Here is a 27,134-nt window from a genome sequence, read left to right as displayed (position 1 = left end):
CAGTTCACCTAGATGCAAACACTTCCCTGATATTCCAGCACAGATCAGAAGGTTGTATTATCACAACTGTATGACAGTCACTATGAAACACAAATTAGCTTGAGGCTGGCATATGCTACTCATTTGACATTTAAGGAAATTTGCATCATTTTATTTCCTAGCTCAGTGAAGTCAACTGCATTCTTTATCTTTCTTTACTTTCCCCACTTCTTCTGTTGTGTGACCATACAGTAGATTATGGATAACTAATCACAGAAACACAGAATATTTGAATTATTTGTTGAATCCATTGAATCTCTGCACACAATAAGAACATGAAAAAAATCTAATATGTAAGCAATAAAGCAATATACAAATAATAAATATGACAATATGTCATAACTTGAAATGATTAAAAATAATTTGATTTTGTATTATTATTTTCATGTTCAAAGGAGTAATAGAAAGGGATCATACATGCTTTGTTCATTTGGTAAAACTAAACACGTACAATGCAATAATTATCATAAGTACTGTACAAAAAAAGTGAAAGTAAGAAATGATGTAGTAAAACATGCAGCTTTTTTCTTTCAGATACTGCACATTCAGCAGACAGCTTTCAACCTAGTTACAATGAATAAAGATTAACTTAATTCCATTCTATATCTATGAACACACTTTTTTATTTAGTCTGTAAATCTAAATCATCTCTGCTTATGTCCAGTGTTTATAATGCTTCTACAGCATAGAAATAGTCTTAGTGCTAGATAAATTTATAAGAAAAACACAAGTCTCAGATTCTCTTTCTCTCTCTGATTTATATAAATGTGAATTCATATATCATGAATTGCTGGAATTAATTTCTGAAGAACTAGAATTCATCCTGAAAAAAAATATAGGCACTTATGGAATTATTAACATTTATTCTCAAAAGTAACATTATTTTGATGGAAAACAAAACAAAAAAAATGTTCTATTCGCAAACAAGCAAAAAATAATATTCTCTATAGGGAGCTATATAAATACAGATACACATAACTTATATTGAGATGTTATGCTGCCTCATAGGGAATATTATTGGAAGGTGTTTTCCCTTGAATTTCGAAAATGACTGAGTTACTCCAACTTCAAGGCTAGTTCTGGAAAATAATGTTTAAGTACTTCTTTACAGAAAAAAAAAACAAAAACCCCTCCTACTGCAGTGACATGCCTTCATGGAATTCTAAAGCATCTGGGTAGCTATCTTTGCAATCAACTCTATTGTGATGTTCCTGATGGTCCTTAATCAATGCAGTGAATTGGAGCCTGGAAGGGTAACAGACTTCAGAACATCAAGTAATGTTTTAAGCATTAGAGTCTGTTCAGTTTTCTAACCACATTTCTTGTACCAGCCAAGATGCATCAATATTTCTCTCTTTGCATCCAGCTGGACTGTAAGGGCAGATGTGTCTTTTATGTTCTCTGCTATATTTGCTCATCTTCTGTGGATATCTCAGGTGCCTAAGGGCATCAAAACATGACAGTAGTCACTTGCATTTGGCAATAGTATTGACTCCTACAGAACCAAACATTAGTGAGAAAGGAATTTTTTTCTGTGTCAGTGATAAAGCATAAGAATAGCAAAAAGGAGTAAGAGTTTCAAACAAAATACTTCAGGAGGTGTCAGACTGCACTTGACTTCAGAGATCTAAATAACCCCACGACTATAAGATGTTTTAAAAAACTGTCTTCATGGACACCTTTTTCTTGCTGGTCTCAGAAGTACTTACATGCTCACATTGAAAATAAAAACAAACAAATAATCATGGCTCTTGCATTAGCTAAACAATTTTTGCTTCCACAAAGTACCCAGCAACAACATCTTTCTTACCGTCATTTCTCAGTGTCAGAGGTGTAGGAGGACTCAAAACTCTGGCATTTGTCACTGTGTTTTTTACCAGACATATATAGCTGCCAACATCAGATTTTTGCACCTTGGAGATGTAGAGATTGCCTGTCTCCTGGGAGATGAAGCGTCTGCTATCTTCTGCCACAAAAGATGGGAACTCATTAAACACCCAGCTATAGATGATCTCTGAAAGAAAACAGAAAAATAAGAGAAAACTATAATGGAAAAAATATTTTGTGTTTGCTAGGATACACTAAAGGAAAATCGATTACCTTTATTTAAATAATCTAAAAACAAAACAAGAGCTAAAACCTTTTAAAACGTTTTTTCTTTTATAAGCGATGATAATTTTTTCAAAGAACTGAATTCACAAGTTTCCTGGAGGACAGATTAAATTAAGAATAAATAATTAAATTATTTAACATACTAAGATATCACCCATACAATATTAGATAATTCTTATTCCTAATTATTCAAGGTCAATCCAGAAATAAAATATAAATAATTATTTTCTCCACTAGTTCAAATTTTCAATGAAATATAACATGATGCTTCCTACAGTGTATGACTTTTTCATATGTGCATATAAACAGCATTTATTCTCAACTTCTGTTTTTACATTCAACAGTATCTAATAGCTCTTAAACCTTCTTTGCAGGTGGTTTTACTTTATTACATTTCTGTTATCTTCTTTATCTGCTTATCTGAATAATTTGAGGATCTTTCTTATAAGAATCATAAATCCCTATAGTCAATCAACGGTTCCTTAAACCAAAGATATCAAGTGCTTTTTCTCATAACTTGATGGATCAAAGACTAATCAAAGTGGTTTATTTTAAAAATGATAATCAAAATCTGAGCCTTGGTTATAATTTTTATCCTTGGAATCATTCTGTACCCCTGAGAAATATATATTTTTCCCATTATACTTAAAATAATTAAGAAAAAAAATTCTGCATGAAATTATATCATGATTTATTACAAGTCTAAATGCATAAAAGTCTTTGCATTAGAAATATCAATAAAAATAATGAGATTCTGATTTAGCCCTTGCAGGGAATTATTCATATGAAATTCTACAAATTGGACTTAAAAGTCTTAACCAAATGTATACTTTTTCTACATGTTGTTCTCTTATTTTTCCACTTTTGCTTCTTTTCACTTTCTAAAATTAAATAAGTTCTCCACTATATACACAGTACTTATGAGACATTCTCTTCTGTAATCACTTGCTATGATAGTTTTTAAAGTTGTAACTACAAGATTAGAAAAGTCAAGACTACCTCAGGTATGCAGAATCCCTCCCACTTCCCCAAGATGCAGGCTGCTCCTCTGGTACAGTAAGTTCCAAGCTTTTGGACATAAATTTTTAGGTGATTATAATCAGCTTTAGTAGCAATCTGAAGATATTAATTGCACATCTGCTGGTTGAGTTCTGTCATTCATTTTTTTTTCTGCTATGGCCAAAACGTTTTCATGACAGAAAGTTGACTGGAAAAAGGAAGAGTCAAAGAAGTAACTGAAAACACCTCAAAATTTCAATTTTTCTTTGCATTTTTCTGTCGATAGAAGAAGAACTAATATAGCTCTTTATGGTGCAAAAAGTCCCAAAATATATACCATAGCTGTGTATCCAAACTGACTCTAACAGTGTCAAGAGCATTAGAAAATGGAATGCAAAAACAAGAGTTTTTCAGCTAATATGAGCCAGCAGTGTAAATCATATGTAGACGCAGGATGTTCAGGTTTGGTTTCAAAGAAGTTCAGTTCAGTTTTGAAGCCAGATGAAGATTTTCTCATTAAAAACTGATTGTGAAAATGCTATGTTAAAAGACTAAACAAATTCATCACAAGGTTGGGGAAGACTTGCAAAACAGAGAACTACAGATCTAATTACTATTCTGAGCAGTTACAGGGTGGACTCTGAGGAATTTAGGGCTCACAGAGAGTTCTCTGAATGTTCAAAATTTCCTTTCTTTGCAGCTGTGTTTCAAGCAAAATACTAATTAGCCAAAACCATTTCTGTCTGAAAATTTCATTGCTACATTTTGCTATGAAGTCTTATCTTGCAGAAATGATTTACGGTAGCATGGAACTCAACAAACTGATGATGAATATAAGAACTCAAGGAAAATGCATAGATTTTTAACTGAAAACACCTGTTACCAATTCAAGCAAAAAAACAATCAGTCACTCTCACTAAATACTCTGGCTTAAAAGTAGTTCAGACTAAATATAAAGTTGTCATCATTCTAGGTTCAGTGGCAGTTCCTGTAGAATTTACTACATTTGTACCCTAAAAATACACACAATGTGAATTATTCATTAATTAATTAGAACTACTTTTAGGGAATGGATTTAGGCAATGAAGTTTTGTACTTCCAATGAAATAAAAGACTTAGTTTTTGCTGATGCTGAGTCTGTAGGGATGCTATCATTTTGTCAACTTCCAGATGATTTTTGCTTGTAAAAATGAGTGGTGAGCGAATGGGTACTGGAACAGGAGATTGAGAAAAACATCAAAGAATCATAGGATGGAATGAAAAGGATCTTAAAGATCATTCGGTTCTAACCATCCTGACATGGTCAGAATTGTTAACCACTAATTCAAGCACTGTATGAGGTTTCTCAGGGTCCTATTCAAGCTAGCCTTGAATACCTCCATGAGGCACCTACAGCTTCCATGGACAACCTGATCCTATGTCTCACTACTCTCTAAGTAAAGAATTTCTTCCTAAAATCTAACCTAAATCTCCACACTTTTAAAACCATTAGTTTAAAACCATTCATTTAAAACCATTCCCTCCTATCCTAGCACTATCTGGCTATGCAAAGTCTGTCTCCCTCCTGGTTACATTTTAAGTATTGTTAAGTCTGCAATGAGATCTTCCCAGAGCCTTATCTTTTCAAGGCTTAACAAGCCCAGCTCCTGTCATTGTAGGAGAGGTACTCCAGCCCACCAATTGTCTTAGTAGCCCTTCAACATTCTTTTTGTATTGAGGACTCCAGATCTCGATGCAGTACTCCAGATGGGGCCTCATGAGGGCAGAGAAGAGGGGGACAATCAGCCCCCCTCATCCTTCTTTCAAAGGCCACCCCTATTTCAAAGCAGACCAGGTCTTCCATACTGCAAGGGCACACTTTGGTTCATGTCCAGCTTTTCATTCATCATTCATCATCCCTAAGTCCTTCTCAGAAGAACTACTTCTCAGTGAGTCCTCCTCTCAGTCTGTACACATATCTGAGATTGCCCTTACACATTTGGCCTTGTTGAACCCCATGAAGATGATGTGGGTTCACTTTTCAAGTTTGTAAAAAAACAACAGAATTTCTGCTGAATCTAAAATTCAGACAGTTTATGCTATTAAACTTCAGTTATCACTTTTATTTGTGCACAGCATTTGAATTCCTACCAAGCACCCAAAATCCAAAGCACAAACAAAAAAATAATAACAGTTAAAATGATAACAGTTTGATTTGTCTTCATCAGCCTACTGACATTAAAGAAAAAGCTACTACTTTCATTTGTAAGAGAAAGTGGGAATACAGTTCCAAACACTCAAAGGATTTTGAATGCTTCTGAAGGATCATTGGAACTGATCTGACCTTATGAAATTTCTCTTGGACCTATGTAATGACTTCAGTGCATTTTCAGATATAATTTGGAAGGTTATGTCCACACATTATGCATAGATTTCAGTGGAAATACCTTTATCCCAGGGAAATTTCCTGAAATTTCCAATGTATGCTATGCAGAACAATCAGAAACAACTACAGTTAGCTTGAGATTTGGTGACTCAAGAGATCTTAGCTGATAGAAATAGATGGATGATCTCACAGAAATGATTTTACAAAAAATTGTTAAAAGAAGTACTTCAATTATGGGAAAATGTGTGAATCTTGACATTGATCCATTGAACAAATCCCTTTACTTCTAAATTTTAAGCCATGGTAGAGAAGAAAAAAACACACTGGTTTTCATATTCTCGAACTGTGTTCTGTGTTTGCATCCCAGAAAAATTAAAGTTAGGGTTCTTCAATTAGGGTTGCATACAAAGGATTCCCAGTCACAGGAATCATTTACTGGTTTTGTTTTGCTTTTTCTTTTTTCATTTTTTCCCCATCAGTAGCATGCATAAGTGAATACTCTGATAATTATGACACTTAAAAATAACTAATAGATGATGCAGAATCAAAATTCTATAACATTGCTATTTTTTCTGTTATTCATAGTATAACCACTAAAATTCTAGAACTACAGGACATAGTTATGTATCACAGGTATTGCAGCTGTTCATTACAGCTGTAAGTGTAAATTACATGAAAGGCCTCGCATTTATGTATCATCTAAAATCCCACTTTTATGAAATGGTAAATTGATGAGTGAATGTCAAACCAAGAAGATGCCAAAAACTAAGAAGATATCAGTTCAATTTGTATACAGATTGCTACATCTAGTAAACTTCAAGCTTGTATTTTCCTGTAATGATTCGCTAAAAATATTTTAGAAGTAGTATTGTTTGATTAAGCATACAGCACAACTTTCACTGCGTTAACTTTTCAATAGGACATTAAATTCCAGAGATGCATCTAAAGTCTGACAAGTAAATAATGATGACTTTGGGAACATTTTAAAGTTAAATGTGACTACTGCCAAAATCTAAATAAAGAAAGCTATGACTGTAAAACTGTGAAGTAATGACTCTACAGATGAACCATTTGAAGTCAACTCTTTCTGAGAAAAAAAACTTGTCTAAAGCTGAGTAAAAGTTTTCTACTCACTTTCCTTTCAATAAAAAAAGAAAAAAAAGTTTAGGTGAAATAAGAAACTGCAGTATACAGAAAGTATAGAGTATTTTTTAAAAAGTACACACGCTGAGCACATTTTTTGTTTTTATGGCCATTTTTCTTATGTTTAATACAACATGTATGTAGAAATCACAAAGATGATTCAGTCACTGCTGGAAATTGTAGTTGACACACACAAAAAAACAAACTTTTGTTTCTAGACTGTTAATCAAAGCACACAGTAACATAGAGAATTAAAAAGAAATTATGAATTATAGAGATAGTTGTAAACTGGCATTCTTCTGTGGCTTGGGCTGGATAAGTAATCTTCTGGCATGTTCTATTATATGCAAAATCTTGGAGTGGAAATTATTTAAATCATTTTGGTAGCAGCAAAGCTGGTGTTTTCTTTTATGAATGACTGGCCTTGTTTACAAAAGCATGTTTCTGAAGGTCATTAGGAATGCCTTTCAAATATCCAAGTTGTTTCTGTTTTATTAAGGACTTTTCAGTGAGCTATGTAAGTGAAAATCTAGGTCGTTTGGTGATGAAGTAGTGAGAAAAGCACATCCATCTCCTGCCAAAAGGAATTTATTGTGTTGTATGGTGTAAAATTTTCTTTGCTATCATTTCTTAAACAATTTAGTAGACCTATTTTCTCTGTTTCACACTAATTCCTAAACTGTCACAATGTTACATATTTTTCATAGGGGGTGAAGATGGAGCACTGGCATCTCTGCATTATTGTTAGTGCTTTGTGATGTTTCTGGACACATCACTCTGATGCAAAAAAATGCTAGTTATTTGGCAGTGCTGAAGTCTTTCTGTCATCGAGGTGCAGTGAGAAATAAGTCTAAGTATTTTAACAAGAGCTCTGGCTGAGGCCTTCAGGTATCACCAAATATTCACTCCTCTATTTGTTAATATATGGTTGTTTCCCGGATTTATTTCAAGCCTTCTCTTCTGAGAAATGCTTCTTTTTTCCTTTAAACATGTGAAGATACAAGAGTTGCTATAGAAATTCTCTTAAATGTACCCAGAACCTAAATGTAGAGCTAATATAATGGCTAATTATTGCATCTTCAAGGGTAAAACATGCAAATACACATTTCACAACTGCACTTTTGTGCAATTACAGTGTTTGCAAAAGAAAGAAGTCTGATTTGTGTATTCTTTTTTGAAATGTGATAAGAGAGATACTAATCTATCTCCTCTGGTGTCCTGTTGGGAAAATATATTTCTCTTCCATTTAAAGTTTCCCTTGATTACCCCAATCCCACAAGATGGCACTACCTGGCGAATGAATAGTACTGATAACAGCCAAAGTCTGATGTAATCTGGGAGTTTTAGGAACTGTGAAGAAGCTGATTATTCTCTTTTTCTAAATTATATAAAACAAACAACAACTACAACCGTAAAAAAGAAAACACAAACAAACAAACTCACAAACAAAAAACTAAGCCTCCACTACCAACCAAAAAGAACAAACAATTCACTCCAGATTAGGGGCTGAATTTGGTGTACATAAATATGAACCATGAAGTTTGCATGTGTAAGAGATTATTCTTTTACATCGTCTCAAAGCTTGCTGGGGACACAGATGAACGAGTGCGAGCAAGTGCTGGGTAAGGGTTGAGAAATCTTTTGTCTGGAGAACTCTGATTGACAAGCCCTGGGCAAGGGTTGTGAAGTCCTTTGTCTGAGGGACACAGATGGACAAGGCCAGGGGCAATGAGAGAGAGATAAGCTGCAGCTTAATGGCCAGGAAGCGCTCTTTCGTGTGGGTTTATCTAGAGGAAGATGGCCATCTCAGGAGGCGCTGCACAAGACTTACCCAAGTGCCCAGGAATGCCACAGTGGCAGAAGAAGGAAGATAAAAAGGGGACCTACAGACATGAGGTTAGGTTTTCTGGCAACAGATTCCTCATGAAGAAGAAGAGGTTTCTGACATGAGAAGCCTCACAACCTGCCTCTCTCCCTGCTGGACTTGCTCTGCGCTCTACCAGCATGCTGAAGAAGATCAAAGGTGTCTGCCATCAGATTCCTAACTGTGGAATTCCTGCAATGCTGACAGACTCTCCTGGGCTCTGCGACTTCTTTCTGCTACCTGCTTGCTGTCCAAGGCCGGCCACACTGCTGCTTCTCTCCCCCTGCTGCTTTTGCCTCAGACCTTTGAAATGGTGTGCAATGAGACTGCTGCTGGATCCTGGTGGTGACTATCCCCACTTTACACAATTCTTGCTTCTCTCCTGTCTTTTCTATCGCCGTCCTTCCCTTCTCCATCTCCCTGATTAGGATTTATAATAAAGTGGTTGGACCAACATTTGAACCATTGTTTCTTAATCTCACATCGGGTATATTGGAGCCAGACAGCATGATAGCTTCTTCACCATTCAGAAATACTCAGTTTAAAAAAAAAAAAAAAAAAGTTCAGGAAAAAAAAGCATAGATCTCTCCTGTTGAAAATACAAAATCTCATTTCATCTCAAGTCCGTTTTTTACCACCAGCACCACACTTGATCACTTGGTATTTGGATAATCAGTGTACCAACCACAGAATAAGGGTGCAACTTGCTGCACTTTCTAATGATGGAATACATTTCACATTTGGGAGAAAATATTGAAGGCTTCTTTGTAGCTATAATGGATTGATCCTCTTGCCTCCCAACACAACCAGATAAATAATTTTAGTGCATTTCTTTGTGCTGCTGTGACTTATTATCAGTGCTCATTAATCCTCCAAGAAAATATTTAATGAAGGTAATTTTTATTGCTTTGTAATGCCCTTGTATAAAACAAATAGATATTGTCTATTTATCTGCTAACAGTGAAATTGCCTCTTTTTTGCTCTGGGGGCTCTGTATCTACTGCTCACTTACCTGAAACACAGTTTTACCAATCACATATTTATCTTTGTTCAGATTTAATTACAGTGATAAATCTTTAAATATTTTCTGTCCTATAATCATTTGCATAGCTAATAACTAAAATATATTGGAAAAAAACAAAGATAGTGTCTAGACTGATTTTATACTGAAGGTTAAAAATGTAACATTACAGTTTCTACTGTACATAGTATAATCTCATTTTTACTTTTGACATGTGTGAACTGTAGTCGGACATTGAAACATATAAAGGTTGATGAAATATCTTTCCCACACGTGATCTGTAAAAAGACAACATTGCATACAACAAAAAGATGGCCTTTTTCTTTTTTCAGAGAAAAAGTAAAAGACCAGTTAGTATGTCTACTTGATTTTTATTGGTATGATTTTTAAAAAAAAATTATTCTGTGCCAGAAACATTTAAAATATAAAGTTCAGACAGATCTCAAGGATACTTGTCCTTCAGGCTCTTAGGCAAGTTTAAACAAAAAATTCTGAGCCCAGTCCTTAAAAAATGTCTGAGTTACACTGCTAAATTCAGATCTGCAGAATAATCTATTTCAATGCACCTTGCTCTGCTCTACTGGAAACCCAGTGAACTGCTGCTCTGCACATCTACATGTCATATAATTGTCATTTAGAAAGAATACGTAGTCTTCTGCTGCCTTACTTCCAGCTAAGGGCAGTGTCCCATGACTATAATCTCTTCTCCTCATCCCCTTAGCATTAGGAATCAAAGACATAGCTGATGTGTCACAGTATATACATATACATCATAAGGAAAATAATATACTTTTTCCAAATATCTCAGATTTTTTTTCTAATAGAAATAGCATTATTCATGTAATCTGTATACAAATATGATCCTTTCTGTGCTGAGAATATGAGTTTTTACAATACTAATCTTTTTCAAAGACCTTTTCCTTTTCCTAACTTCCCCTCCAAAACACTTCAGAATTCAACAGTTGAACAAATGAGGTTTGAGGCATTTAAGCTGCTTTTGAAAAATTTAGCATATCTTTTCAAAGTTGATGTCTATAGTTTAGAGGTAAAAAAAGGCTTTCTGATGCCTGTATAAGAGGAATCTGCAGTGGGGAAATGGTACAGAACCTTTACTTCAGCTATTCAGATTCAAGAAAAATTAGAGGAGAAAAGCAAAGTGATTCAGAGATACTATAAGCACTACTCATCTGGATGCCTCTTGACCTTTGCTAAGAAGGAAAGTTAAGCGCTGAACAACTTCATACTTCACAGAATCACAGAATCACAGAATTGTAGGGGTTGGAAGGGACCTCCAGAGATCGTAGAGTTCAACCCCCCTGCCAAAGCAGGTTCCCTACACCAGGTCGCACAGGTAGGCATCCAGGCAGGTCTTGAACATCTCCAGAGAAGGAGACTCCACCACCTCCCTGGGCAGCCTGTTCCAGTGCTCCGTCACCTCACTGTAAAGAAGTTCTTGCGCACATTGTGCAGAACTTCCTATGCTGCAGTTTCCAGCCGTTTCCCCTTGTCCTGTCTCCACTCACCACTGAAAAGAGTCCGGCCTCGCCATTCCACCCCCCACACCTTAGATACTTACAGACCTGGATCAGGTCCCCTCTCAGTCTTCTTTTCTCAAGGCTGAACAGACCCAGTTCACTCAGTCTTTCCTCGCAGGAGAGATGCTCCAGGCCCTTCACCATCTTTGTGGCCCTCCGCTGGACTCTTTCCAAGAGATCCCTGTCTTTTTTGTACTGGGGAGCCCAGAACTGGACTCAGTACTCCAGATGAGGCCTCACTAGGGCAGAGTAGAGGGGGAGGATCACCTCCTTCGACCTGCTGGCCACACTCTTTTTAATGCATCCCAGGATGCCATTGGCCCTCTTGGCCACAAGGGCACACTGCTGGCTCATGGCCAACTTGTCATCCACCTGGACACCCAGGTCCCTCTCTGCAGAGCTCCCCTCCAGCAGGTCATCCCCCAACCTGTACTGGTGCATGGAATTATTCCTCCCCAGATGCAAGACTCTACACTTGCTTTTGTTAAACCTCATCTGGTTTTTTTTCTGCCCAGCTCTCCAGCCTGTCCAGGTCTCACTGAATGGTAGCACAGCCTTCAGGCGTGTCAGCCAATCCTCCCAACTTCGTATCATCAGCAAACTTGCTGAGGGTGGCCACTATCCCCTCATCAAGGTCATTGATGAAGATGTTGAACAAGACCAGACCCAGCACCAGCCTTTCCATCACCTTTCCAGGGACAGAGGTGAGGCCTATAATTGCCTGGATCTTTCTTCTTGCCCTTTTTGAAGACCGGAGTGACATTGGCTATCCTCCAGCCTTCAGGCACCTCCCCCATCCTCCAAGACCACTCAAAGATGACAGAAAGCGATTCAGCAATCACCTCTGCCAGCTCCCTCAGCTCCTGTGGATGCATCCCATCGGGTCCCATGGATTTGTGAACATTGATGTTGCCTACGCACTCTCGGACCACCTCTTCCCTGACTGCAGGGAGGTCTTCCATTCCCCAGATCCTCTCACTAACTTCCAGGGTTTTAGATTCCCTAGGGGGAGCTTTTTCACTGAAGACAGAAGCAAAGAAGGCATTCAGTATCTCCGCCTTCTCAACATCCCCCTTACCAGAACACCCCCGTCACTTAGCAGGGGAGCCACATTCTCCCTAGTCTTCCTTTGACTGTTAACGTACTTAAAAAAGCCTTTTTTATTATCCTTTGTCCCCTACGCCAGATTTAATTCCAGGTGGGCTTTAGCCTTCCTTGTCACATCCCTGCAGGCCCTGACAACATTCCTGTATTCTTCCCAAGTAGTCAGACCCTTTTTCCACATTTCATGGGCCTTCTTCTTTCCTTTGAGTTTGCGCACGAGCTCCTTGCTCATCCACACAGCTCTCCTGCCACCCTTTCCCAATTTCTTCCTCACAGGGACACACCGATCCTGAGCTTGGAAGAAGAGCTGCTTAAATGCTGACCAGCTCTCACAGGCCCCCTTCCCTTCTAACACCCTAGCCCACGTGATAGCTCCAAGTAGGTCCCGGAAGAGATCAAAGTTGGCTCTCCTAAAGTCCAGGATAGCAATCCTACTTTTTGCTTTACTTCTTCCACTCAGGATCTTGAACTCCACCATCTTGTGGTCACTACAACCCAAGCTGCCCCCCGCCTTTATTTCCCTTACAAGCCCTTCTCTATCAGTGAGAATAAGGTCCAGCAGTACCCCTCTCGTCGATTCCTCCACCACCTGCATCAGGAAGTTGTCTTCAACAGATTGCAGGAACCGTCTGGACCGAGCATGCCTGGCCACATTGCTTTTCCAGCAAATATCTGGATAATTGAAGTCCCCCATAAGCACCAGCGCCTGGGATTGTGATGCTGCTTCCAGTTGCTTCTGGAAGGCCTCATCAACCTTCTCCTCCTGACTGGAGGGCCTGTAGCACACTCCCACAACAGTGTCAGCCATACCAGCCTGCCCCTTGATTCTCACCCACAAGCTCTCCACTGCTACACTGCTCTCCCCAAGGTGGAGTTCAGTACATTCTTGCTGCTCTCTCACATAAAGAGCAACTCCACCACTCCACCTTGCTGGCCGATCTTTCCTAAAAAGCACATAGCCCTCCATGACAACATTCCAGTCATGCGAGCTGTCTCACCACGTCTCCGTGATCGCAATTAGATCGTAGACATGCGACCGCACGCAGATCTCAAACTCTTCCTGTTGCGTGCATTAGTGTATAGACACTTCAGGGAAGCAGCATTCCCCTGCCACACTCCATCCCTACGAACTCCACCCTCCTCACCCATCAAGTTCTCTTTTGAACCTCGAACTACCTGCACAACCTCAGCAGCCCTCATTTTGTCCCCTTCCCCCTTCTTTCCTAGTTTAAAGACCTTTCAGTGAGGCCCGCCAGCTCCTGGGCTAGGATCCTTTTACCCCTTGCAGACAGGTGAGCTCCATCTGCAGCCATCATGCCAGGAGCCGAGTAAATTCCTCCATGGTCAAAAAAACCAAAGTTCTTATCCCTGCACCAGCCTCTAAGTCATTTATTGATGAGGAGGGTTTTTTGATCCTCTCAGTGTCCTTCCCCGCCACTGAAGGGATAGAAGAGAAGACCACCTGCACTCCCGCACCATCCAGTACCCTCCCCAGGCCCCTGAAGTCATTCTTGATAGCCCTTAGGCTTCTCTTGGCAGCATCATCACCACCAACCTGGACTACCAATAAGGGGTAGTAGACAGATGGGCAAATAAGCCCAGGCAGCTTTCTAGATGTCCCTGACCCATGCCCTAGGGAGGCAGCACACTTCCCTCCAGGTGGGGTCAGGTCGACATATTGGGCCCTCAGTTCCTTGTAGAAGGGAATCACCTACAACTATCACCCTTCTTTCTTTACTGGAAGAGGCTGTCTTCAAGCATGGAGCCAACCTTAGCAAAGCTCAGAGGCTGTTCCACCACCTCATTCTCAGCCTCCTCACCCTCCAGTTCCAGGGTTTCAAACCTATTACTTAGAGGCACCTGAGGAACCAGGGTAGATCGGTAAGGGCGCCGCCTGCGTCGCTGAGGTGGGACCTGCTGCCATTCCTCCTCTCCTTGGCTTTCACTCTTGAAGTTTTCTGGGTAACATAAATGTTTATAATTTCTAACACAGTCACACCAGTGAACTTGTCTGGAGCTTTACTCAGTACGTATCTCAGAGAGTAAAAATAGGAAGCATGTATAAATGCTAATAAGCAGCATTCACATGTTGATTCACGGGCTACCACATCTCTTTCAGAACTGTACATATGACATTTTTCTAAGTGCATATCTACATGGATAATTTTGATAAGCATATTGTATGCTTCTCACTGGTTTTATTTTTTTTACTACACTAAATAGATAATGGATGGATTAATGGAATCTAGTCATTCTAAGCCCTTCAAAACAAATGAGCCCAAGTCTTAGTCATGACCAAGATTCCAGATTTCTTATATATGATATGAACAAAGTGGAAAGAATCAACTCTTGTCAATTGTCTAGTATATCTAAACTTCAGCAATGAAGCAGAAAATTTTAAGCCAGGCTACTGAACAATAACAGTGACAGAAAGATCTCAGAAATTGGGACCATAGGGCTACAACTTTCTTTCATAACTTTGTCTCTTTCCATACCATTGGCTTGACTGATCCTTAGTCCTAAAGAAGCTTGGGATTCAGCAGAAAAGGCCAAATTGAGATAAACTGTTCATACGTATTATCTGTATCATTGTTTCCGTTCTTTCTTATTCTTACTAAATCTTTATCCCTACAGTTGTTATTGGAAGATTTGCTTAATTTTCCAACAAGAAAAATAACCATGAAAATTAATGCTTCAATGAACTAAAGAATGAAGTTAAATTTTCCAGTTACTTATTCTCTGCTATAGTGTAATAACACCAACAGAACAGGAAGTGTTTCAGCTGGCTAATTAAGTAATCAGCGATGATTTTAACAATATTGGAACATAGCATGAAAACAGAGGAGATAAAAGGGAGCAAGCAAATAGTCAGAATGAATGGCATTATAAAAGATGTCACAGAGATCAAAAAGAGAGCTTTGTTTGACTGTCACTTCTCTGGGAAATGTATTTTGCCATCAGAAGATAAGGCTGCACAGTGATTTGGATTCAGCAGATTTCCTTCTGAATGTATTATGCTTATACCCACCCTATCAGTCATTTTCGCCCTTGATAAGTCCAAGAAATTGTCTTTAATATATTTACTTCTAAATTCTAACTGTTTTCAGCTTTTTTTGTGTTGCACAGGCAAAAGGAACGTAAGTACATCCAGGTATGTATTTCAAAGCAATTTATTCTGCCCTATTTTGCCTTTGAGAAGGAAAAATGAAAATCAGTTATCCCAACTGGAATAGTTTTCATACAGTTTCTTTTATTTGGAACATTCTTGTTGAACTGATTAAATATATGTCAATATGTCTCATTAAGAACTGCATTACTAAATTCACTTTAATATTGCATTTATAAAATAAATAATAACTAACATTATTACATGGACAATCTTTTTAATGGCATCGTATAGAACACACATCAGTTGAGCCTAAAACTTACTTCTTCAGAGTCAAGACTGACCTCATATCATCTTCAGTTTTCATCTCTACCAAAATCAATACTGAATTCAGTATTCATGTGTGGACTGAGAATGGTAAAAAATATTTTGTCTTAAAACTGATATTTTCATCCTCTTTTAGTCCTTTAAAATTTACTCACAGTGGCAATGGAGAGAAAGATTTAGAATCTAGATCCTCAGAAATGAGTAATTTCTCATTTCTTCCTCCTTCTTCTGTTCTCTCTTTTTTCAGCTATTTGACCAGCATTGTATTTCTTCTCCTTAGTTATAATTATTAACATGTGAACTCTTTCTTGCTAATCTTTTCTGTGGTGTGGAGAGGTAATTGGGATTAATTAAACACAGTAGACGTAACTGCCATGTTTGTGAAATTATGTTGTTCATGCTATTAGTTTAGTAAAATATCAAAGCTAAATACCAAGTAGATTCTAATAGAAAGAGCAAAATGGGAGAATTAAATTTGCAAAAACTCTGTACACCTTCTAACTGTAACTACTGTATGTTTCTCTAATCTTATATCTATTAATGCTGTGCTCCTGCTATTTTTGAAATTTTCCTGGAGAAAAGAATGCTGTAGGGTGACCTCATTACAGCCTTTCAACACCTAAAGGGAGCCTACAGTGGGGAGGGGGATCAACTCTTTGCAAGGGTTGATATGTGTAGGTTGAGGAGAAATGGATCCAAGTTGAGGGAGGGGAGATTTAGGTTGGACATCAGGGGGAAATTCTTTACCCAGAGAGTGGTGACGTACTGGAACAGGCTGCATAGAGAGGTTGTGGATGCCCCATCCTTGGAGGTGTTCAAGGTCAGGTTGGATGGGGCCCTGGGCAGCCTGGCTTAGCATTAAACGTGGAGGTTGGTGGCCCTGCCTGTGGCAGGGGGTTGGAGATTCATGATGCTTGAGGTCCCTTCCAACCCTGGCCATTCTGTGAAATTATATAACCTATGGAATTGAATATGGAAGTTTTGTACCTTTTTTTTTTTTTTTTTTTTTTTTTTCTCTACTTTAATTGGTATTTTTACAAGATTGCATGGGGAAATGTGCTTGTGACACCATGAACACAGATTTCAGTTAAACTTAGCAAGCTAATGCAGTCTTGTTTATTCACTAGACTAAGGGGATCCTGGTAGTTCTAATTTGTTGAGACATCACAGTAACAGACTACTATTTGAGGAGTTTATCAATTACGGAAACTTTTCATCATCATTGTCCGATATGTCAGCTTTTAGACAAAAAATAGCACATTTTTTTGAAATAAATATTAATTTTTTTAAGAGGATGGGAATTATTTATGATAAGATTAATTTATGATTGATATTATCAATATATTAATATGACTGATTTATATGACTGATAAGACTGATTTATTATGATATGATTTACGATTGCGATAATATTTGGAAAAGTGCTCTAAAAAAACCCCTATACAATTACAAGTTTCTTGAGAGAAATTGATGCAGCAACACGTTTATTTTATGTTACTGCTCTTAGAAATATTTCTAAAAAGAAGAATCAAGGCTTCAAACAAAATTTAAATTAATAATAATTATTTATTCATATGACTATTATACAGCTATTGTTCAGAATGTGGTGCATATTCATTTCATAAAAATGCAATTAAAGCCTAGCAGCAACACACAGGCAACAGACGGGGAGTATCTCCTTTTTGGCAAACATAGCTAGTTAAAATGCCACACTTGAAAATTCTATTATCCACGAAATCTTAAATTTCATATCCTCAAATGCATGCACCACCTTCAATAAGATTGAGGAAGGAAACAGTATAAAGTGCTCCAGGGAAGTAAGCAGGAAAATTACTGGTCATGTATTGAGTAATGAAAAGACCATAGAAGAAAAAAAAAGCAAAGTTAATTGTGTTTGTTCATTCCATAATGAAAACTACAGGCATAGTCATCAATCAGTTGCACAGATAAAGAATACAGATCGCTGTACTGAGACATGTCAGGGGCCATGAACATTTGCTTCAGTGATAACACACATGGGAATTAGTGTTATTAGACAAGAATGTTTCAAAAGTATTTTATTGAAGGTGATAAAGTAGTGGATGCAAGAGCAAAACATCTCCTAGGATAAAATGTGCCAAAGAGAGAAAATATCCCATTGAATGAGTATTAGGACAAGAACATAGAGTTAAAAGGAAAGGATATTGAGGAGCTGGAGCAGGTCCAAAGAGGGGCAACGAGGCTGGTGAAGGGCTTGGAGAATGTGCCCTACAAGGAGCAAATAAAGGGCTGTACAGTCTGGGAAAAAGGAGGCTGAGGGGAGACCTTATTGCTCTCTTCCAGTATCTGAAAGGTGCTTACAGCAAGAGCGGGGTTGGTCTCACTGATGACAGGTGACAGGACGAGGGGAAATGGCCTCAAGTTGTGCTGGGGAGGTTTAGGTTGGATACCAGGAAAAACTTTTTTACAGAAAGGGTTGTTAAGCTGGAATAGACTCCGCAGGGAGGTGGTTGAGTCACCATCCATGGATGTGTTTTAAAACTGTTTGGATGTGGTACGCAGGGACATGATTTAGCGGAGGGTTTTTAGTTAAGGTAGTGTGATTAGGCTGTGCTTGGACTCGATGATCTTTAAGGTCTTTTCCAACCTGAGAAATTCTTTCTATGATTCTGTATGTTACAGTCTTAGCGTTTTTTTTTCCCCATTATCAAATAGCAAAGTTTGTACTTCATTATTACTCAATTAAATTGAAATAAACACAAAAATATAATAAAACCTGAAAGGGTAGTTCAGGTACCTTCAACTCATGGTAGCTAATTCATTCAGGTGGTAGGAGTGGCTCCTGAAATAATGCTTTTAATTCATTTTGTATTTGCATTATAACAATTTATGTTATGGGCATGTGAAGAACAGAAAGAGAAGTTGTTTCATTTTGTTCTTTTATATGTGACATACTAAATTCATTATACTTTTCTGCCCTTTAAATTTAGCAATCAGTACTTAACACTGTTAGCTGCGGCCTGTTCCTGATTCTCAGATCATGCTCCCAAATTGAATAAAAAATGGGTGAAAAGAAACAAACTATGGCATACAATTATGAAAGAGATGAAGTTGAGATGGTTGTTTCTTATGTCTTAATATAGGTCTCCTTCCTATGGGCCAACCATTTGATAATTCTAGGACATAGATTTACATTCCTTTTTAACATTGATATTTGTTAAGGAAAAATATAGAAAAAAAACCTGTAGCATTCCTCTTAATCTCACTTCTGCTAGTAGTAGAAGAAACATTAGAGCACTGGGCTGTTCAGCCTTCCCAGGAAGTAGTTAGAAGGAGATTACTGTTATGTCCAGTTAATGTGAAATTTTCTATTTGCCTTCACATGTGTCATTGTACATTTAGTCTCAAAAAAACTCTAAATAGAAAATACTGGCTGGGGAATAAGTTCAACTTAGCTCAAAAGATAGTTATGACTGGATGCATGACCCATCCAGGTCTTATTTTGAGAAGACTGACAGTGTTTATATTAGGAATCAGCAACACAGTCCAATTCATCATTCTCAAGGGAGAAGAGAAATGTGACTATTTCAGCTACACACTGGTTCCTCATGGAATTAAAGTACACAGCTTTCTCCTGAGTTGATTTGAAAAGTCAGATGTGAAAAAAAAATCATAGAAAAAAAAACAACAATGCATATATTGTTTAATACAACAGAACTGTACTGACATGATAAATCTTAGTCAGGATGAAATATTATTTGTAGGGACAATTAGAATGGTGAAGAAGCACCCACTGTTGAGGAGAGGGAGATGTAACTACAGAGACCTAAATTCGTGTAAGTTTCATATGATATGAAGAATTGGATAGATAAACATAAAAACTGAAGTTCTTTAATGCTGTGGACTGAAATACCACCAGAATCTGGATCCTGGGACAAAATCCATGTCTTTAATATGAACTTCTGGCCTCTGCATATACAGTTTGATATGTTTGAAGTTTACTCACAAAAGCCATCCTAGTGTATCGTAAGATTTATGTATACCTTCAAATTAGCATTTGATGTAGCATTCATGCAGATATTCCTGTCAACTGCTCGTAAGCAAGATCACGAACATACTGAAGGTAGTCTAACCCAAAGATAAGAAGCTTGTTATCATAAATAATTGCTATGCAAAAGTCTACTTCTAACAATTCTGAAGTCATTTAGATTTGCCCCGTTATTTCTGTGTACCTATCTTGATGCAGTGTGGGCTTAATGTAGGGAGTTCTGGGAAAAAAAACTGCTGCAAGTTTGCACATAACACCGAGTAGAGTGGTGCAAGTTCACACAATGAAAGGAAGATATATCATCCAGAGTGACATGGACAAGCTTGAAAAGCAGGCACATATGAAACTAATGAAGTTCAACAGGGCCAACTACAAGGTGCTGCACTTGGGTTGGAGCAATCCTGGGTATTTGTACAGGCTGGGAAAACTCACTGAGAACAGTTCCACTGAGAAGGATTTGGGGATTCCGGTGGATGAAAAGCTGGACAGGAGTCAGCAGTGTGCACTTGCAGTCCCGTAGACCAACTGTATTCTGGGCGGCATCGAAAAAGGAGTGGCCAGTAGCAACAAGGAGGTGATTGTCCTCATCTATTCTGCCCTTCTGAGGCATGGTCTAGAGTACTTCATCCAAGCTCAGGGGCTGCAGCACAAGAAGGACTTTGAGCTGTTGGAATGGGTTCAGCGAGTGGCACAAAGACGACCACATAGGGTTGGAGAATCACTCTTACTGAGAAAGACTGAGGGAGATGGGCTTGTTCAGCCTGAAGAAGACTCTGGGGTGACCTCATTGCAGACTTCCAGTGCTTAAAATACAATCAGGATGGAGAGAGACTTTTTACATGGTCTGATAGTGCTTGGATAAGAAGGAATGTTTTAAACTAAAAGAAGTGAAATTTAGGTTAGATGTTAGGTGGAAATTCTTTATTCAGAGGCTGGTGAGATACATGATCAGTTTGCCCATAGAAGTTGTAGGTGCCCCATTGCGTTGTTCAAGGCTAGATTGAATGGGATCCTGGGCAGCCTGATCTAGTGGGCGTCAAGCCTCCCCATGGTGGGGGTGAGTGGGCTGGAGCGTGAGTTAAGGTCCTTTCCAACGATGATTCAATTATTCAATTATTTATGAAAATTATGAAGGCATAAATGCTAGTGCCTATATTACCGTTTTAGAATTGGGTAAGATCAAATTTGTCCTCCTGAAAGAGATTTAAAAAAATTCAATTTATCTTCAGTACAGATGTTGTACACTGCCTCCAGACAGCAATGTCTCTTTGAAGTGAAGCAGAAGACGACTACTGACTCTACTTTGCTGACTCAACAGAGTGCAGTATATTGACACTACTATAGCAATGGGAAACCTCATTTTATATTAAGCTGCTACTGAAAGCTTTGAATAAAAGCCTTAAAAAGCTCAACTGAAGGTATTAATTTTGAGGGAAACATGTAAATCTTGATGAAATTTTCCTTTCATTTTTAATCTTTTTGTGGTAAATCTTGTAATTAAGATAATTAAATGACTGAATGAAACCCAATGTTTACATTCTTTAGCGTAGTACAATGAAGAACCATAATCATGTTTATGGAAAAAAAAGCAGCAGAAACCTTTTTAAATGGAGATATCAAACAAAGCTTGTTATTTAAGCAGTGGGTAATTAATGAATCTCTCAGTTAACAAATTTACAGCCTAGGAAAATCATTCTGAAGAAAAAGGCAGTAAAGGGTAGAGAAGAAGTAGATGAAATGTTTATGGTGATTTTATTTATTTATTTATTTTTTTAAGAATGAAATGCTATGTTTGTGAATGTCCAAGTTATCCATGTATTTCTCAAGGGACAACTTCAGATTTTGCAACAAAATAAGAATTAACAGAAAATCTTTTCAAGTAGAAAAATTAAAATGATGTAGTATTCCTAGTGAAGTAAGAAGCATGTATATAAGTAATAGTCTCAGAGAAGCAGGTGAGAATCTGATGGTTGCTGTTTATCATACGAAGTTTGAACAAAATCTTTTTCTTGAATGTATTTTACTACAAAGAATATCTCCTGTAAAACTCCCTCAATTTTTTGATAAGGCATTTCTCAGCAAAGATAATGATAACTTAAGAAATACAGCCATTAAAATCAACATATATTTCTCCCTTTAATTCTCTCATTTGAGTGCACGCTGGAAATATTCTGAACATATTTGTTGTGTTTTGGGGTTTTCTTTGCATATCTCCTCTGTAAAATATTTGGAGAACAACATAATGAACCAACATGAATAATTTGTACATATCAGTGTTTTGTAAATACAGTCATATTTTTCCAGAAGAACCGTGTTCCGTGAAAAGAACATGTGAGCACTATTCAATAAAAAAATAATTATTTATCTCTTGTTTGAAAACAGGTAAATAAACCTATATCTCTTTTAATATAGTGTTCCAACATTAAGTGTTATTTTTTTTTTTTAACCTGCATTTACTATAAGGGCTCAATCTGGAAATTCCTAGGCGTTATAAGTATTGACTTAGAGATTTAAGAATGGGATTCTGTTGAAACATGGATTGATCATGAATGCTGTGGAGAATTATTAGATCTGATAAGATATCATGGATTTATCTCCTTGGATAGTGAGTGAAAATTATTCCTAAAGATGCTGGTGAATGTGAATTAATCAATATAGTGGAGCTTGCACTGCTCATCTACAGAAAAATCTCTCTCAAAAGCCTACTCACAACTCATAGTCTTATAAATGTTAGATGTTCACATGTCACACATGCTTCAAATATTTATTTAACTATTTAACTATTATTTAATTGTTAACTTCTAGATTTTTTTATTGTTCATGATTTTAGAGGTCAAAATTTCTCAGGGCTGCTTAGGAGAAATAACATTTTGAAAATCAGACCCAGAAACTACAATCCAGAAATTGAATTCTTTAAAAAAATAATAACTGTATTTTAAATGTTCCTTCACGCAAATCCTTGACACTTTATAAAACACTCTATAAAAGAACTTGGAAGTTGAACAAAAGAAGGGAAGTTTCATGTTTCCTACTTAATTTCAGTACTGAGCTCACACATTTCCCCTCTGAAGTTCTATGCTTGTTGAAAAATTTTTCATATACTGATTTTAATCTGACAGTCATCTTTCATTAATGTCTTGTACCTCACTACCAGAGTTTCACTGAATATTATTGACACGTAATCAAGCGTAACATTTTTTGTAAGGATGATGGAGACAGCTCCCCTCCCCCCCAACTTTCTCAGGTGTCTCCAGGCACTACTGATATTATTTTCTGTCCCATAGCAATACCACAAAAGATTTACTACAATTCATAATTCATTTTGCAAGAAGGGAGACAGAAGGAAATTGCTTCTGATTCTGCATATTACATGACAAACAAACAAACAAACAAACAACAAAAAAAAGGAAGGTCAGGTCCCCTTACCATATTCATGAGCTTGTGCTTGATTTTGTATATCAATGAAATTTTTTAGCTTTCAGTGATTATTCTTCCATTCTATGAATTTCTATCACAACAGAACTATGCCAATACAGGCTACAACTATTTTTCCAGAAGGAATCTTTTGCTGTCATAGTTACCAATGTTGAAGCAACATAAACTAAAGCCATTGATCATTTTAAGTACAGGATTTTCCAAGCAGAGTTTTGATGGCACTGTGATGAAAATGAAATAGTACAGTTTTTCACAATCAAAGGTAACGTGTCTATTGCAGTAGAACATGGCATTGAAAATCTAGCTAAATTTAAGTTTAGCAGCTCATTTTTAGGGAAAATTTAAAAGTATGTTGATGACATATTAGGTGTATTTTATTAAATGACAGCAGTTAAAAAACATGACTATTGCACTGTTGTTGCCCATCCATCCTTACACTGCCAGTCAGTTTGAAGAAATGCAATTCAGCTCTTGATTTGGAACATTTTTTTGCCTACAACTTCTTCCCTGTTTATTTATCTTAATCAAGCTTAAAATCTTGCAGCCAATTGTATCACATGTGGACCATCAAGTCAAATGCAGAAATAGATTATGAAGGCAACTACAACAAGAGAATGTATTCAGAAGTCAGAAAAGTAGAGAGATGATGAGATAATTACAACTGTTTATCACACTCATCATTATAATAACAACAATCCCACAATAGATATAAACAGAATATATCTCTACAATTGAAATTCAGAGGAGGTATTGTTTCCTACACTTCTGTCTGCAATGTGACTTTTTCTGGAACTCAAATCTGAAGTCAGGAAAAGCCATTCTGTACAGATCTCATTTCCCAAATGGGAAAACAATAAGCTATACTGCACCTAGTTGCTAACATGATATTCTGTCTAGAGCTGTGTCTCTAGGTATTATGTGTTATGTAAATGTGAAAACACATTTAGCTAACAACAGCCTTTTCAAGAGCACCAATCTGAAAAGCAGAAACATGATCTCTTTGCATAACTACAATTAAATTTGGAAATTCATAGTCATTTGATGGGATTTATGATATATCTGGCTGCTAGTAATTATGCTATTGTGTACTGAAAACTAAGCTGTACAGCAAATGAAAGTAATCAAAACCATGTTTGTACTTCTGAAAAGAGAAGCCAATATGTATTCAAAATCTATATCTCAGCACTGACCCTTGGAACAATTTTTGAAGGTTTCTAAACTCTGGGAGAAATATTATGTAATCTCAAGGCAGCATATTCACCACTATTGGCATGGAGACAATTGGTACACTGAATTTTTGTAGTGGGAATAAGACATTCTCATAACAGAAATCCTGTTGCTATCCAGTGGAATTTGCAGAATGAGTGTTAATTACTCCTTTCGTGCTCCAAAAAGTTAGCAGAACTGTGCATATTTCATCTTCAAGACCCACAGTCAGATACAGATATCAACAATGTCAAGCATCCTATAATGAGCGTACTGTAAAGGATCAGTATGCATACAAGCTGCAGCCTACTGTACCTGGTGAATGAAGTGGAGGGGAGCACATCAGAACCACTCCTTGACCTTCACGTACAGAGACAGCACTTCTTGTCCGACCACTAAAATTCCCCAGATCTATTAAAAGAACACAGCAATTTTAGTTACATACAAAAATTTTAATATTTGTTACTACTGTAACTTATAATTTATTTCTTCTTCATCTAATGAATGACTTAATTATTATTAAGTTATAATAAAAAATAATCTAATGAGTGATTTAATTATTATTACTTCATATTTAGAGAATACTGAGATAGTCCTGCATAGCTAGTCGTTTTGTCTGGTAGTACAGCTTGAAATTCAGTGTTTTCTTAGTTAAAAAATCTCTGCTTTTCACTGGTATACTATTTTGATTATATGACTTTATGTAGGTTGGTTTTAAGGTCTACATTTTTCTAAAATAAAACAGATATACCAGCCAATTTTTATTTTTATTTTTATTTTTTTAACAAACCAATGTTTAACTTTTATTTTAATGCAAAATTTATGAAGACAATAACCTTTCAAAATGGATTGTTGCTGAGTCCTTTTAAAAGCCATGTGTGTCCTCAAAGATTTTTTTTCAAGGTCAATTTTTCAGGCAAGAAGAATGTCACCAAATTTCCATAAAATGTACTTGCAGCCCTCCTCAAGAAAATGTGATATGAATCTTTTCCATAGGGGTGTCCTAAGGAACACTTTGATTTACTCCTCACATACTGCCAACGTGCATGAGTGTATACATGAACAAACTTCATGGTTTGTAAAAGATGTACAAAACTAACTGGTGGATCATGGCTTCAACACGTTTTCAGGTTGTGTCCTGAAATCAAACCAAGCAATTTCTCTGTATGCTACAATATTATCATTGCAGTACTTCCTTTGTCAGTATTGGGAGAAAACAAAGAAACAAACAAAACAAGCAAACAAACAAACAACCCCCCCAGTATTTTGCAGTCCTCTGACAATGGAAAAAAGAGGTAACACTACTGAATACCTGGAACCCATACTGTAAGTATGCTATATTCATTCTATAAAGAAAAGAAAAAAACAATTTGGAAACATTTGATATAGAGAATTTAATAACTAAGCAAACATAAATACTGTGAATTCAATAGTAAAAATTCGTAGCAGTGAAATGACAGAGTTTCTAAATAGAGAGGGGGACAGAGAAGCGATATTTTATACTTCTTTAAGAAATCCATGAGATTTGTTTTCACAGATTAACTTGGTCATTTCTAGTACGCCTGAAACCAAATTTGTAAGAAATGTTCTGGTTTAAATTAATCTTAAGAAAAGCATAAAAGCAAAGAAAGGTGAAGGATCATGCATGGAGTTTTCTTGAATTACAATAATAAGTCCAGGATGGAAGATTCAGAATTAAACAAAAGGGAAATTTTATACACGTCCTGTAGCCATATTGGGGAAAAAAAAAAAAAAAAAAGTTATTAAAAAAGGAATTTAAAACTATTATTTCTAAAAACTAAAAACTCTTAAAGGTTAATTAAAGAGATGCCATCTGCATCTGTTCAGTATTCTTACTATAACATAAACCTCCAACTCTCTTTAAGGCAGCCCCACATAGAATGAATTTATCCTTCATATTGTGGTGATTCTCTAACCAACTTGACTGGTTGGTTAGAGAATGCTGTTTTTGTGTTTTTTTGTTTTTTTTTTTTCTTTAATTCTCCAGGGAAGTTCATTTTATAGAGTTATTAGAGTTATTTAACCTTATCACAGAGCTTGTGACAAAAATAACACTATATCTTTTCAGAGCAGTTCAAGAGGTTTTAGCTGCACGTTTTCCATTTTCCTTCACACAAACCTAACAAATACACAACATTCACCTCTTTGAAAATATATAGCCAGTCTTCATTGCTAATGTGAAGATCAATCTGGAGATATTTGGCAAACGCAGAATAGCACAATCATTTTTATTGCTAAAAAAAAGTGCAATTATCTATCTATCTGTCTATCTATCTATCTATCTATCTATCTATTTATTTGTTTATTTATTTTTAGTTTGTTACTAAAGAATAACCTTTGACACAAGAGCAATCTCCATTGAGGGAGAGAAAAAGTACAGTAATTCCGGAGCTAGTGAAGATGCAAGGCATTAAATCCAGTGTGTTTGGTGGAACATGTTCTGTATGTCCTACTTCGGGTATAACTAGCTCAGTACTGTCCTTGATCATTGACACAATTTAGAAGATTGGGAAAAAAGCAGTAACGCTGATCGAAAACATCTGGCTGGCAGGATGGCTCTCTGCAGAGGCTACTCCTATTCTTCTGAACGGAGCTGAAGTATAAGTTTCTCTCAGCACGTGTGTTTGTATGCATTGACGTGTGTTAAGGATACAAAATGTTCATACTAACAAGAGTATAGAAGACACAGTAGATCACAAAATACTTTGCAGAATGTGAAAGGAATAATCAGAAGTAAATGAGAAGATTCTCAAGGAAGTCAAAGGAACAGAAAGTAACAGGAAAGCTGGAAAGAACTAGCAGTCAGATAAACAACTAAGTAAAGAGAGGA

General features: G+C 36.9%; 1 protein-coding gene across 3 annotated transcripts in view; it reads right to left on the bottom strand.

Moving 5' to 3' along the window:
• CNTN5 (contactin 5) overlaps positions 1–27,134 on the bottom strand; it is a 579,795-nt gene that overhangs the window by 150,612 nt on the left and 402,049 nt on the right. For all 3 annotated transcript variants that reach the window (XM_052670906.1, XM_052670908.1, XM_052670907.1), the window contains 2 exons: positions 24,599–24,694; positions 1,850–2,053 (listed from right to left, as the gene is read on the bottom strand). In XM_052670906.1, coding sequence (XP_052526866.1) covers positions 1,850–2,053; positions 24,599–24,694 — 300 coding nt within the window. The remainder of the gene's footprint in view (positions 1–1,849; positions 2,054–24,598; positions 24,695–27,134) is intronic.

This window comes from Tympanuchus pallidicinctus, unplaced genomic scaffold (genome assembly GCF_026119805.1).
Source record: "Tympanuchus pallidicinctus isolate F22 unplaced genomic scaffold, pur_lepc_1.0 scaffold11, whole genome shotgun sequence".
Classification (NCBI taxonomy): Eukaryota; Metazoa; Chordata; class Aves; order Galliformes; family Phasianidae; genus Tympanuchus; species Tympanuchus pallidicinctus.
The sequence above is the reverse complement of the archived record's forward strand: the minus strand, read 5'-3'. Positions and strand labels throughout refer to the sequence as shown.